The 15,331-nt window shown below is 39.7% G+C and overlaps 1 protein-coding gene across 1 annotated transcript in view; it reads right to left on the reverse strand.

The window, feature by feature from the left end:
- DNAH8 (dynein axonemal heavy chain 8) overlaps positions 1-15,331 on the reverse strand; it is a 323,816-nt gene that overhangs the window by 93,995 nt on the left and 214,490 nt on the right. Inside the window, exons 75-80 of the mRNA XM_029243162.1 lie at positions 14,139-14,294; positions 12,503-12,685; positions 8,359-8,464; positions 6,219-6,471; positions 5,929-6,119; positions 1,067-1,188 (exon numbers count right to left, since the gene is read on the reverse strand). Coding sequence (XP_029098995.1) covers positions 1,067-1,188; positions 5,929-6,119; positions 6,219-6,471; positions 8,359-8,464; positions 12,503-12,685; positions 14,139-14,294 — 1,011 coding nt within the window. The remainder of the gene's footprint in view (positions 1-1,066; positions 1,189-5,928; positions 6,120-6,218; positions 6,472-8,358; positions 8,465-12,502; positions 12,686-14,138; positions 14,295-15,331) is intronic.

A 15,331-nucleotide genomic window follows, 5' to 3' on the forward strand; every position in this document is an offset into this window, starting at 1 on the left:
TATCCTTATATTAATATAACCCGTCAGCAGAGGGGTGCTTTTTTCCAGTGGTACTTGAAGGCCGCCTTTGCCCAGTCTCGGACCAGACCCAGACCACTTTTTTTTTTTTCAAAGTATTTGTTTGGACTTGGAAGACTCAGGTGTAGCTGTAGTACAAAACAAAGCTTACTGTCCACCACAGATATAGTCCAGGGACTTTATCCAGTTGACTCTGACCCAACCATGGTGAATGGGTAAAGAATACATAATGTTCCAGAAGTACCCCTAAACAGACACACCTAGTGTACTCTTGGGTGGGGGATAGGATGTTTGTGGAGGGGAGGGAATCACATGGTGACAGTGCGAGGCTTCTGCCATCCTCAGCCTAGGGATAAGGCTACCAATCACTCACTTTGTCCATCACCAGCAACCGTAAAAAAGACGATTATCAGCATTTGACACTGGGAAACTGCAGGCCCTCCACTGGTGACACACAGTCGTAACCAACAGACCTCAGTAATAAACAACTGTCTTTATTCTGAGTTGCATAATTGTTTTCCGGTGAGAGTTGAATCAACAACTAATCCACAATAACCAATTTACATTTTCAGATAAGAAAAACAGGTAAATCGGGGTCTGTTTCACCATTATAACTTCACTATTTTATAAATATTTTCACCACTGAAATGACTGATTTTTTATAAGAGGACCTCAACCTCTTCGCTTGCCTCACATTCAAATTTGCTCAAATTATTTAATCATAGGCAGTGAAAACATGGAGTCTACAATAAAAGGGTCCACCCACCCAGAATAAAAGGGTTCTGATTCTGACAGCAACTCAAGCAGGTTATAAATGATCCATGCCCACCACACAGAAGTAAAGACAGTTGCCTGCACCTGTGAAAAGATTCCTTGGGATATCCTTCTGTCCACCGCCCCCAACCCCCCAGGAGAGCCACAGCGCCTTAAAGCTACACAAGTGTGTTGACTCCTCTGGGTGAAGGGTTTGTCACCAGGAGGCCCCAGTTTAAATGGCCCAGGTGTGTTTGGGTTTACAGATCTGTACTTTTGTCCAGCCCTTTATTACCTGGTTCATAATTTCTGCAAATTGTGGAAGTTTACTCAGTTCCACAAGATTCAGCCAGGTCATATCAAGGATCCAGCGAAACGGTTTGGGAGGGCAGGCTTTCAGATCTAGAGCTGCTCCCCCTGTGGAAAGGCATCAGTGGGAATCAGGTCAGCTTGTGCTCTATTTTTTAGAAATTTATTTTCCAAATAATAAAAAACGAGATAACCATATCACACACAAAAATGGGAAAATTGGAAAATAATCACGTTATAGAAAATGTGGTTACCTTTTTTTGGTACAGTTCCTTCAAGTGTTAGTGATTTATACCATCTTATACAGATAGCAACTCCCTGTCATTTTTCCCTGCAAAGAATTTTTCTCAGGTGGTTGCAGATGTTTGCCTTTTTATTGCTTTTTAACTATCTGAAATTTATAATTTTGATATCAATGAATCAGTTGATCTTTTCATGTGTGATTTTAAAAGTCATTTCTTAGTCATCACTCCTCCAGAAGTTTGATACTCAATACTATTGAAATATTTTTTATCAGGTCAAAAAGACGGATAAATGGATAGACGAAGGGATGGAGGGAAAGAGGAAGAGAGGAGTATAATACATCTGTGGGTTTTTAAGGTTTTTAAGGGGGTAGTTAATGTTCAAATCATTTATTCATTCATTTATTCAACAAACATTCACTGAGCCACCTCTATGTATCTGGCATATTCCAGGCACTGGGGATAAAGCAGAGGAAACCCAACAGGGCTCCTGCTCTCACCGAGTCGAGTGGAGAATGTGAGTGATAGCACTGGATTGTACTTTGAAGCAAATCACAAGTCAAATGAGCATATTCAGTGTGACAATCTCCACCAAGATGTGTGATTATATCTGCACTTTCAAAATTCCTCTATTGCATGTCTTTAGCAATGTTTTATCATAATAATTCCAGCTCTGTTGTTTAATTCAGATGTATGCCAAACAGTGGTTCTTGAACTTTTAAATTCTATAACCCTCCTGAAGAACTCATCAAATCCCTCCACTTCACTTATCAACCCGGGGACAAAAACAGGGGAGGTGGCGGGTGGAGGGGACTACAGGTCTCTGCTCTCCCCTCCAGCATCTTCCTGAGAAGGTGAATGAGCTGAAGTACTCCTTTCGTGTAAATCCCTTTGCTCCACCGTGGAGTCAGGGGCTCTGAGTGCCACAACACCTTTAGAACCTGTAAATCTTCCTCCCACATGCCCCCACCCCCCGCAGCAACCACGTGAAAAGACCTTATTCTAGCACCATTTCTGCTAACACTGAGTTTACCATAGGAGAAGCAAGCCCTAGAGTAAGTCACCTGCAGATTTAAGGGATTCTCTCCTCTAACACAGAGGTAGATGCGTACCTTTTCTTCTTGGTTGTTTCCCCCTCACAGTGATTTCATGTAAACATATACCTCAAAGACATCAGGAGAAGATATTTAAGCTACATCAGTGTTTCCAACATATCATGCACCTAAACTAACCCAGAACAATCACAGCCCATCCCGTTCCCCCAAATATCCTGGCTCTGCCACTTGCTAGCTGCATAAACTTGGACAAAAACTCAGTTTCTCTCAGTTCTCTCTTCTGCCAAATGAGCGTAATAATAGAATCCATCAGGTTGATTGCTGTGAAGATTAAAGAAATGAATGTATGTAGAAAGCCAACAATAGTCATGGCCCAGAGTAAGAGCTACGTAATCATTAGCTGTTATTTTGACACTAACTCTCTGTCTTGGAAGGCTCAGGTCCAATCCAACCTGGAAGGCAAGAGAATACCCTCTAATGTGTCTTTCTGTACATGGTTTACAATAAAAGAAAGATGATATTTTTCTAGAATAATCAGGCAGGGGAAACAGGTGTATCCATTACGCTACAGTGCAGGATTGCCCCTGGTATCTATTTCATTTTTCAAAGTGTTCTGACATTCTCGGTTGAAGAAGAAAGTCAAAGGCACCTTCCAAATATTGCAGAAAACTAGTAGGAATTAATACAAAGGGAAATCAAACATTTCTGCTATGACAAATAAGTCTTTCTTCTTTCCCCCTTAAGTACTGAGTTCAAAATGATAAAAAATGTCAATGATCTAAGGGCCATATTTGTTAACTTTGTAAAAAAACATTAAAAACAAAGTCGTACCATCTTTTTTTTTTTTAGAATTTTTTAAAATGTGGACCATTTTTAAAGTCTTTATTGAATTTGTTACAATATGCTGTTTTATGCTTTGGTTTTTTGGCCGGGACGCATATGGGATCCTAGCTCCCCGACCAGGGATCAAACCTGCACCCCCTGTATTGGAAGGTGAAGTCTTAACCACTGGACCACCAGGGGAGTCCCAAGGCCTACCATCTTTTAAAAAATAATTTGGTCAAGCTGTAAGCCAGTTCAAAACTAATACAAACTGTACAATAAACCAGTTTTGATTTTTTTAAAAACTCTTTTACTGTGCTTGACAGTGCTGACTGTACTGACAATCCACCTATCATAAAATCCCAAATTAATCTTCTAAAGCACTGCTCATGCTACTTCCCTGCTCATAAAACATTCGATGGCTCTCTATCGCCAACTTAATTAAATCCAAACTCCTCTCACTGACTCTCCTGATCCTATACAATCCAGTTCTCCCTGACTCCAGTTTCATGAAATGGAGTCACAGATGTGCTCTAACCACAGTTCAGATGTGCAACCTTCTTTATTTTTCTGTGACAAATCAAATCCTCCTCACAAATTCCCTCCCCACTGTGTTGCTGCGTTTCTTGGTCTCCTCTGATTTAAAGACTTTTGAAGAATCCAGTCTCTTTCAGGGAATAGCTCTGGCTTGGCTGGGTGTGCTGGGCAGGGAGAGGTGAGGTGGGGTGGGTTTGTGTCTTGATGGGGAGGATGCCTCAGATCTACATGCTGCCTCCTAGGCTTCACTTGTCCCAGTCACAGGCTGGGATCCTCTGAGCCACGACAAATCCTGTCTGACCTATGGGGGCATTAGGCTGCAGTCCACAGAGGCTGGTACTTTGTCGCTAGTTATAAAGTCCCCCTGTCCTGCAACTTCTTGGTTTGAACCCCAGACCCTCACTGTGCACCAGCCCTCTCCGCATTTCCACAACCACACTCCCGCCTGCCAAACCTTAGGCTTATCCATCTATCCACTACCCTCCACCGATGCTGTGATGCAGCTTCCATGTTGGATGTGGCTCTGGGGCACTTCCCTGCTCTCTTTGAATTTCGATGTGGCCATGCATCTTACCTTGGCTAATGAAATATGAGCGTGACGTGTGTCACTTGTGGGGTAACCTTTAAGAGCCAGCGCACAATTTGCCACACCCTGTCCCTCTTCCATAGTAATTATGGAAGCAATTTGGACTCCTGGGCGACCATGACAAGCATGTCAGATAGAGAGTAAAGGAGAAGTATACTTTTGTTATGCTGAAATTTGAGGATTGTTTTTATGGCCACAAAACCTGGCTTATCCTGACTAAAACTAGGTCCCCAAATCACATGCATTATGCCCCCACTCTGACACTTCTCAAAGTAGCTCTTCTTTCAACCATCCAGACCAGAAATCTTTGCACAGAGCAGAAATCTTAGACTCATTTCTGACCCTCTCTTGGCTCTCACACCCAGTCCTTTGTCATTTTACTTTCATGATCTCTCATATTTGTGTCTTCCTTTATATTCCCATTGTCTTCACCCTAGGATGGGAACGCATTTCCTGTGGTTGGGAAGCTTATAACAGACTCCCTTAAAGCACTTTTCTCGAATCCTACACACGTCTGCCAGAGTAACCTTCCTAAAGAACAATAAAAGGATCACATCACTACCTTACACAACTCCTTATTTCTTATCAGACCAAGAAATCCTTCCTCTAGGAACCAAGGCTCACCAATGTACATACTCCACTCATTTCTTTTTCCATGCTGTTCTGTCTTAGCATGGAAGTTTTCTTCATTTCTACCTATCATCCATGGTCCATTTCAAATGTCACTTTCTTCTTTTGGGGGAGAAGGGCTGCCAGAAGATGATTTATTAAACTACTTATAAAGATCAAAAAAAAATAAGAAAAAGATTGGACTATTTTCCCCAGGTATCAAATAACCTGAAAAATTCCTGGCTTAACCTGCAAAGGCATATTTTCCAAGGAGCTTTTCTTGATCTCACCAACCACATGTAATCTCTCCTTCCTTTTAGATATAACACTTTGTTTTTAGCTCTCTTATAACACAGGTTATTCTGCCTTATTTTGCAGGGTTTTTTTCAATTATCTTTATTTGAACTATGAGACTTTTATTTCTTTTAAAGCAATGTCTGTTTTTTCCTTGTATCCCAAACACCAGTATGGCAGGTTTGCCTAGTATATGCTCAATAAATACTTGTTTAACTGAATTGAATGAAAATACCACTCTTTTGTCTCCTTAATTATACTTTTAACATGGAGATAAGCAATGAGCCGGGCTCTCTTCAAATATAAAATACAAGTGTGCTTTTTGTTACAGTCTTAAACGTCATTATAACCCCTTGCTTAAGGAATTGGTCTCTTGCAGTAGCAGAAAGATCATCACCTGAATCACTATTTTCCCCTTTGGCATTTGGGTCTCCTATTCATAAGCAACAATGCTCAAACTTAATTTAATTACATAACTAAAAACTGCAGAGTTAACACAGACCTGAAATCAATCATCTTGAGTAACCAGAATAAAATGAATGGAAACCGGAGGGGGAGGTGGGGGAACAGGTATACATAAAGAACTTCACTTCCATTAGAACTTAATTCCTCCGGGTATTACAAGAATGGGTCTACAGGACATCAAAGAGCATACCTAAAGCAATCTCCTTTACATAGCACATCCATATCCCAAACCCTTCACCTTTAATGAGAGCCTGAAACTCTCTGTGCTTCACTGTTCCTCTCTGAAGATCGATTTTTAAGGTCATGAGGAGTACAAAGAGGAACTTGTGGTTCTCATACAAGCCTCTGACAGAATATGTAAAAACTTCATATGTCAGATACTCAATAATATTTGTAATTCTCTTTTGAGGCAGTGGAGACTTCTCAGACCTGCAATATGTTTTAAAAATCAAAGAGGTAAAAATCCATTTCTAAGAGAGTAGGTAGGAATACACACAAAATTTGGGGGGCAAGGTAGTGAGGCCCCACCTGGCCATGGACTGGTCAAATAACTTCAAGAACTGGGCCAGCGAGGTCTGGTACATGATGTTGACCATGCTCATCTCTGTGATGAGAAAGTAGAGGATGCTGCCTCGGGTGGCCACGGGCCGGAACTCCTCCTGGGCCGTGTTAATCTTGATCTCTGTTTCCGCGGACACGTGTAGTTTTTCACTTACTTCAGCTGCTGTCTGCTTGGTGGTGTGGAGGACACCGATGAGAGATTCGTCATCTACCAAGGAACCTAAAAACCAAATAGGAAAGCTGTGGAACACAAGACGGGAAAGCCGCGAAACGAGATGCATCACTTCTGAAATCACCGCGTTAATTTTCAACTTAACTTCTTCAAAGCCCACAGGATGGAAGGGCAGAATCTTAAGACATGAGAGGCTTCCAGTCTAACCAGGCATCCGATGCCTGAATCCGTTCTAAACATTCCTGCCTAGGGTTTGTCCCCCACTCTGCCTGAAAATCTGCAAAAGGCAATTCTCAAGGCAGCCCACAAATCTGGTCTTCAAACGTCTGAAGAAAATCCACATCTCCCTCCAGTCCCAGTGGTTTCAGCTGTTCCTATGACGTGGCTTTCACCTCCATTATCATCTTGATGGTTCCCCTCACAGTATCACAGCCTTTTCCTTCCCACTTGTCTCGCAGTGTGAGTTACACACCAGCTTACAGGTGAATCGTACTTTCTCTACTCCTGCTTTAGTTCAACAGTCCTTGACATTGAGAACTCTGGTCCTTCTATGTCTCTAACGAGTTAGGAGATAGTGGAAGTGTCTAACCAGGAAGAAAAATCCTCATTTTATTTTTAGTTTTACTCTTCATTATTGTTTTTAACAGACATAACATGTCTATGATGATAAACACAGAAATAAAAATATCTCAATTTTAAGGGCTTCCCTGGTGGACAGTGGTTGAGAGTCCGCCTGCCGATGCAGGGGACACGGGTTCGTGCCCCGGTCCGGGAAGGTCCCACATGCCGTGGAGCGGCTGGGCCTGAGAGCCATGGCCACTGAGCCTGCACGTCCGGAGCCTGTGCTCCGCAACGGGAGAGGCCACAACAGTGAGAGGCCCACGTACCGCAAAAAAAAAAAAAAAAATCTCAATTTTAAGACACAAAAAGGTGCTCTGGAGGTGCTGAGATAACGGTCATGATATCTGCAGAGAGCGGTGCTCTGGCCTACCTAGAAGCAGGTGGGTGTTTCTGGAAGGTGCTGAGTTAGTTGCTCTGATGGGCACGCTAGGTCTGCTAGGGAAGTCCAAATTGTGACTAACCTCACACTCTTGGCTGGATCCTCAGTCAGTCCTTCTTGGTAATATTTACAATGCCCAGAGGCATCAAATGGCTGGGAGATGTCATGGACCAAGAGACAGACAACTCGTCAGCACAAGCAGTGCAATGAAGGCAGATAAAAGGCCTTTTCCATGAGGTCACCTTAAAGTGCTGGAGACTGCTGTGAGAGTAACACTTAATGTACTTCTGGGAGGTTAAGTTTTTTTGTTTTTAAATCCAAGGGTTAAAGTGCTTTTGGGAAGTATTCATCATTAGATTGCTAATGAATGGCAGAATTTAGGTTGCTGTAATTTGCCTACTACAGAACAATATATCCCAGGGGGTGGTACGATGATCTGACTGCCCAGAGGAGAACCTATCCCTGACTTCTAAGTGGGAGGTCAAGTCCAGAGTGACTGAGCCTGGGCTGCTCAAGTGTCTCTGACAACATTACACACATCATAACCCACTGTGGCAATTGCATTTCAACACCAAATGAAAGAGTCAATCTAAAAAACACAAAATAGATTGAGCACATTAGTCTCCTTTTGGCAAGCAAATTAGCCTATTGTGAGTTACCTAGCTGTATTGTGAGCCCTTATTTTTCTCGGGAGAGAGCAATTATATCAAGAAAACTGTGTTATTATCAAATGCTCAGATGCTGGTTGCTAATTCAGATATCAGATTCTCTGCAGTCCCTCTGTAATGTCTAGGTGGAAATTGCCTCGCTTGTTTTTGCGTGGATAACTCAACTGTTTCCTAACATCTGTAATCATGAGAGCGCTGAAAAGAGGGTACAGGAAATCCTTATTTATTCACAATCCATTATGTGATTATTTCTTAATAACACAATACCTTTTGTAGCACTTAATTTGTAGAGAAGGTTATCTTCAAGTTCTTTCATCTTCCGCTTATTAAAAGTCACATCCTCCAAAAGTTTAACCCTCTCAGACTCTAACTCCTGTTATTAAAAAAAAATATCAGAACTGTAATTACCAGTTATTATGGCAAATGCAACCTACTAGTGTTTATTATTCATTTTTAAAAGTTTAAACCAAAGTGCCATTCAAATGACACTATCGTTAGTCAAATCTATCTATTTGTATTTTTGTTTCTCTGGACAGTTTTTTAAAGATTATGCCCACTAGCATTAAGTTTCCATAGCACTTAAACTGGCATGCATGAGATAAACCTGCTAAAATAATTTTGCTCAGCTCTCTTCCCAGCTTTAAGTTTTTTTAAATTAAGAGTGTCCCATTCTCTTGGCCCTGTTCCCACATACCGCCTCAGTCAGAAATGCTAACTTCATTTGCAGTCAGAAGGGCTAGAAACAAAGAAGCATTAATACCAAGTAACCAAGAGGCTACTCAAGCCAAATGGAGCTCCTGAGCTGGGACCTGACTATAGGAACACCAGGTACCTGCTTTGACATAGCCAACTGCCAATACAAATCTATTTTCCATTTTTTTGCATCTTCTACCAGAGGGGCTAAATTGGATGTCTGGAAGGTATACTCTTTCCTACATAAATAATATAGTCTTAAAATTATACTTTGAAAACAATTTCAAACTTTCAGAAAAGTTACAAGACCGGCACAATGAACTCTCATATACCCTTCACTTAGATTCCTCAAATAACATTTTGCTTTATCACTATTTCTATATAATACTTTTTATCATTACTGTTATTATTACTGCTGAACTGTTTGCATGTGTCATGATACTTTATCTGTAAAAACTTTAACACATCTCCTAGGCAACAGGACATTCTCTTATACAACCATAGTGCAATTTTCAAACTCAGAATATTTAACATGGATATAATACTCTTGCTAAATATAGAGTAAATTGAATTGTCTCAAAAGCATTCTTTATAGCATTTTTAAAATATTACTTCTTAAAAAAATTTATTTATTTATTTTTGGCTGCATTGGGTCTTCATTGCTGCACGCAGGCTTTCTCTAGTTGCGGCGAGCGGGGGCTACTCTTCGTTGCGGTGCGCAGGCCTCTCATTGTGGTGTCTTCTCTTTTTGCAGAGCACAGGCTATAGGCGCATGGGCTTCAGTAGTTGTGGCATGTGGGCTCAGTAGTTGTTGCTCGCGGGCTCTAAAGCGCAGGCGCAATAGTTGTGGCACACGGACTTAGTTGCTCCGCGGCATGTGGGATCTTCCTGGACCAGGGCTCGAACCCGTGTCCCCTGAACTGGCAGGTGGATTCTCAACCACTGCGCCACTAGGGAAGCCCTGTAGCATTCTTTTTTGATCTTGTACAGAATCACACACTGTACTTAGAATTGCATTAAAAATGTGTTTTTAAACTACTTATTTGAGAAAGTTTCTTGAAAAACTGCTACGGAAATACCACCACTTTCAGAAAGTCTTCCTAAACCAGTTTGTCAGTTAAAACCCACAGCACAACATTCCTCTGTACATCTACTATGGCTTGCATCACAAACTATGTGTCGGCTATATCTCTCCAACTAGATTCTGTGCATCTAGAGGGCAGGAACTTGTCCTATTAATTTTTAAAAATTGAAGTATAGTTGATTTACAATGTTGTGTTAATTACTGCTGTACAGCAAAGTGATTCAGTTATATATATATATGTATATATATATATTCTTTTTTTATATTCTTTTCCATTATGGTTTATCATAGGGTATTGACTATAGTTCTCTGTGCTCTACAGTAGGACCTTGGTGTTTATCCCCTATTCATTTTTGTATTCTTGACAGCACTTATCTTGAGGCTTTGCAGAGAAGCGACTCAACCTAATAAATGTTTGTTAAATTGAAGTGTACTGAATTTAGTTCAACAACTTTATTTTACATCTGGGGAAACTGAGGACCCAAAAATATTAACTCCAAATAACATGGCAATATAATACACACAGCTAGTTACTAGCAGGGATGAGCCTAATATCCTTGTCCCCCAACTCCAAGACTAGTATACTGCCACTGTACTAGTGGCTTATGGTATTTGATGGGGTGGTGATGAAGATCATGGATGTATTTGCAGAGAATAGCTAATGAATTGTCTTCATTAAAGCAGTCATCCCAACAGTGGCAGTATAGAAATATGTGGACAAAATGAAATCATGTTGGCGTCCTTTACAGTGTGATATGGAAAAACAAGCATCATGGTACAATGGACAACTTGTGAGTTTTACAGCATGAACTGTAGAGCTTATCTACGAGGCTTGGCAGGGTGGAAAGTCTACGTGCTCTTATGGGTTAAGACCTTATTCTCCTTGGTCTCCACTTGTTCATCTGTAAAATGGGGGTGTAAGAGCAGGATTGTTAGGAGGGTTAAACATCACAGTCAGGATGTCCTCCTGCAGATTAAGTGTGCACTTTGTTTTTTCCAGCAAGGCTGGTGTTAGCATCCTAGCGCATCTCTTGAAGAGGAAGCTAAGGCCTAGAAGAGTGAGCGTGGGGCGCTCTGGGGACATGGAGTGTACTTTAGATGGTGGTGTGGGCTGCCTTACAGAAGTTAGTGTAGCCTGCATGGGGGATCTGGACCAATGAGGCACCATCTCAGAACAGACCAACAGCACCAGGTAGACCAAGAAGGAAGGACTAATTTTCAACAGTTGACACCACGTGGCCCTAAGAGGTGATCGAGGCAGTGAACTGAGGGGTCCTTGCTCTCTGCCAGACTGTGAAAGTGAGATGATTCCCTTTCTAGATTGCATAAGCCCTGGGCAGTTTCTTGGAAACTAAGATCAAACAGCTAATGAGGGGGAACTTCCCTGGTGGTCCAGTGGGTAAGACTCCATGCTCCCACTGCAGGGGGCCCAGGTTCGATCCCTGGTCAGGGAACTAGATCCCGCATGCATGCCACAACTAAGAAGTCTGCATGCCGCAACTAAAGATCCCGTGTGCCACAACAAAGATCCTGCGTGCCCGCAACTAAGACCTGGTGCAGCCAAGATAAATAAATAAATACATAAATATTAAAAGAAAAAAAACCAGCTAGTGAGAGTGGAAGCTGGAACTGGGCTCCTTTTACTCCACCAGACTGGCCGCCTTTCAAGGGCCTGCCCCAAGTTAGCCATTTCTTATTAACCAGGTAGGATTTTACTTCTCTTTTTACTGAGCCCTCTATTTCTTTGGTGTCAGTATCATTTCTCTTTTCCTTTTTGAATCTTCCTCTGTATTTGTAGCCATCTGTTCATATCACTTCCTTTCCTCCTTTCCTTAAGTCTTCTTCTGCCATTCTTTCTCTCACCTTCCCATTTTATGCATCTCTGGTCTTATTACTTCTAACCTTGCCTTTTCCTTGAAACCTTAATACTAATGTTAATTACATTTTAGCAAATATAAACTTTCTCAGATTTTATGGAAATATGTTTTACACAATGCAAATATATAAAATTATATTTTATACAAAATATTTAATGTTTTCTGATCTTTATCTTAAAACTTAGTTTAATCTATCAGTCTCTTAAAATCTTCCAGCCTTAACTTTTTCTTTGTTTTATCAGAACCCTCAATTATACTTAATTTCTCTGCTTCAGTGCAAGTTTCATTTAATTAAGATAAAAGTATGGCTCTCTAGATCATTAGATTATTAGACTGTGGTGTTATCAATTACAATCAAGTTTGCAGTGTAGTAGTTGAAACTACTATAGTGGTAACAATACTCATTCAGAGCAAGTTCTTCTTTTCCAGGATCATTATTTTATTGAATTTTCCAGGTGTATCCAAGACTATTCATTCATAGGGCGATAGATATGAAAGTCAACATACCCAAAGCTTTAAAGTCAGAAGTAGAATGAGCGGTGTGTGTGTGCACGTGTGCTTTTGGTGTTGGAGGAGAGGTGAGTTACATGATTTCTCAACAGGACTTGAGACTACAAAACAAATATTTATGCTAACAAAGGTAACTATGATTTGCTCAAATTTTTATTTTCCATATACTCAACAATTTCCCAATACATTTAAAAGGTTTATTATAATTTATTATAAGTAGAAGTTGTTTACCTTGAGAAATTATTACCTGTTTCTCTGTTAGAATCACCCTCCTTAGTAACTGGTTCTCAAGTCCTTTCATGGTAACAGTAAAATCAATGACTGACGTTTTAGCATTGATCTCAGGGGTAAAGGCAGGGTTTGGTAACTTTGTTGTAATATAAAGTTTAAATGTATCCATGATATCACATTCCTTATCTCCGACCTTCACCTACATCAATTCAAATATTAAATTACAAACAGCTTAAAGGACAAGACAAGAAATTTGGGTTCAGTTTAGGAGAGAGTTTATCAAAAGTCAGTGCAGTGAAACGAATGAATTACAAAAATCAGTTGTAAAATTTTAATCAGTAATCTTAAATAATAAAGCCTATTCCATTAGAATAATTTAGACTTGTGGTCCTGCCTGAAAATGTTTTTAGCCATGACACCAAGCAAATTAAATGAAAAATTTATCCAAAACAAATGTTGAATAAAGGAAAACTCAGACATGCCTCATATTCGATTGTTTTTTCCCACCTGAGGAAATTGTTTCCTGCTATGGAAATTTGTTGTGTTTATAAGAAGTGAAAAAAAAAAGAAGTGTTATTTCTTTTTGCATTTCACAGTCATATCTGAAGCATATTTGACAAGAGAAAGGGTTAATGAAATTTTCAGAGGAAAAAAATGCCAACTTTTTTTCCCCAGAAAGATAACACTTATCTTAAACACCACAATTTTCAGTGTATTGAAAACAACTGGGTTTGCTACCTAAAACTCAGGTGGAAATTATAACATTTTTAAATGACTTAAATTTTTAATTAATTTTAATCCTTCCTGTGATTGAAAACCACATTGCTAAGGCACTAATTCTCAGGCATCATGACCTTCACATTGCAGATAAGAATCTGGGTCCTTTCAAAGGCCTTCAGGAATGGACATACTACAACCTCTTTTGGCATATTAAATATGGCATATAAAAGAATTCACATTATGAAGAAAATTTTTCTGAATAAATCTTTGTTTAATGAGAAAATTGGCATTCTTATTCACTGATATTCATGAAATTAAGTTGTCCAAAGCAAAAAATCTCAGTCAGAAATGCTGTCATTCAATAAAACCACAGAAGCCTAAAAGTAAAGAATGAAACCAATCAAAAAAGAGACACTTGCACTGAAAACAATGCATGTTATCACCAATGATCGGGAACTGTATTCCACTGCTTCCAGCAAAGTCTGAGTTTGGATTGAAAGTTAATAAAGAGAGAAATAAAATCAATGTCCATAGACTTAACTAAAAATGCCATTTTATCCAGTGAGGAAACACAGGCTTTATTGTACAGATGTATACATGGCTTGAAAACCAGCTTTCTCAGAGCTGCTAAAATGTACATATTTTGTGTGTAACACTAATTATTATTATAACAAGATGCCTTTCCTTAATATGTTAGTTTTGGATAAATGGCTATTGTTACCAAGATATTGTTGTCCCCCTGTATTTTTTATATACTATTTTTTAAAAAAGGAACACTGAATATGAGTTTGGAAATAATTTTTTCCAGCGTGTCAAATAGTACCACCTGAAGGAAATTGTCTTCACTGCTATGCTCAAAAAGATAAGTAGATGTCACCATTGTTCTTTTCTTCTTTTCCTTTTCTTTTTTTTTTCCTTTTTTCGAAGCTCACCTTGAAAGTGGTGCCTGATTTAATGAAATTCTTTTCTAATACATTATCCAGGGCTGGATCCAGCTCTTCACGAATGTCCTCAATGAGAAGGGGTCGGCCCAAGGAAAGACTGTCCTCCAAATGCGTGCGGAAATACTTATGGTTCAGAGAGGTTACCTACAAATAAAGAGTTCATTGCTATATAAATGTTACAAAGAATGTGCCTGTTCCTGAGTGGAAACCAGAGATATGTTGGATAAGTGACTAAGAATTCTAAGGACTGTATAGGAAGACTTACTTATAAAAATGAAAGTAACAAACAAAAATTAATTTTCATAACTTGGTGGGTCATGACTTTGTGGAAGCCCTGGGTGTGTAATGGGGGTCTCTCAGATCAAAAGAGGAGAATCAAGTGGCATTCCTTAGATGGAAGGTCAGAGCTCTGCTCCGGCAGACGGAAGAGAAGTGATCAAGGATTAATCCTTTAAACTTACATAGCTACAATCATTCATATAAAGCAAACTAACTTGCATTTTTGTGATATTCACTTATCTTCTCAGGACACCTATGAGATGAATAAATGATTAAAAAATAAGCATGGAAATGTCAAAAATGATACATTGAGTCAAACTAAGGGTCCATCCATGTATTCTGTCTCTAAGAGTGACATAAAATAAGAATATGATACTTTGCATAAAATCAACCTAAAAGACTTATACATTCACTTTTTATATTTTTACATTAAAAAAAATTAGAATTCTGAATGCCTGGTGGGGCCCCCCAATTTTAGATCAATGTTTGTTATTAGTTAAAACAGACACACTGGGCTGGTTGATCTTTGCATTAGCCAATTGGCTTTGAACTCTTTATTTCTCCAGTGATCCCTCCCCCTGCCTAAGTGTGAGGATTCCCAAAGGTTCAGTCCTCAACTCTCTACCTTCTTATACGCTATCCTCTGAATTCAACTATTGCCTTTATGCTACTGTGAGTGCCGATCCCAAGACGCAAGGAAGATCCACTGGGACAGCAGGTGATTAGGAGAGTGAAATTAAAAAATATTATCTCCCACTTGCAACGAAAAACGGTGTGGAATTGAAAAATTAAATAAGTCTATCTTTGTCCTGTTTTTGTTAAAAAGGAAATAACTAAAACAAAATATCCTGCACACGAAGGAATTTTTTCCCCCAGATGGATAGCTTTATTTATATAAATGA

This window comes from Monodon monoceros, unplaced genomic scaffold (genome assembly GCF_005190385.1).
Source record: "Monodon monoceros isolate NGI ecotype Baffin Bay Population unplaced genomic scaffold, NGI_Narwhal_1 Super_Scaffold_3, whole genome shotgun sequence".
NCBI lineage: Eukaryota > Metazoa > Chordata > Mammalia > Artiodactyla > Monodontidae > Monodon > Monodon monoceros.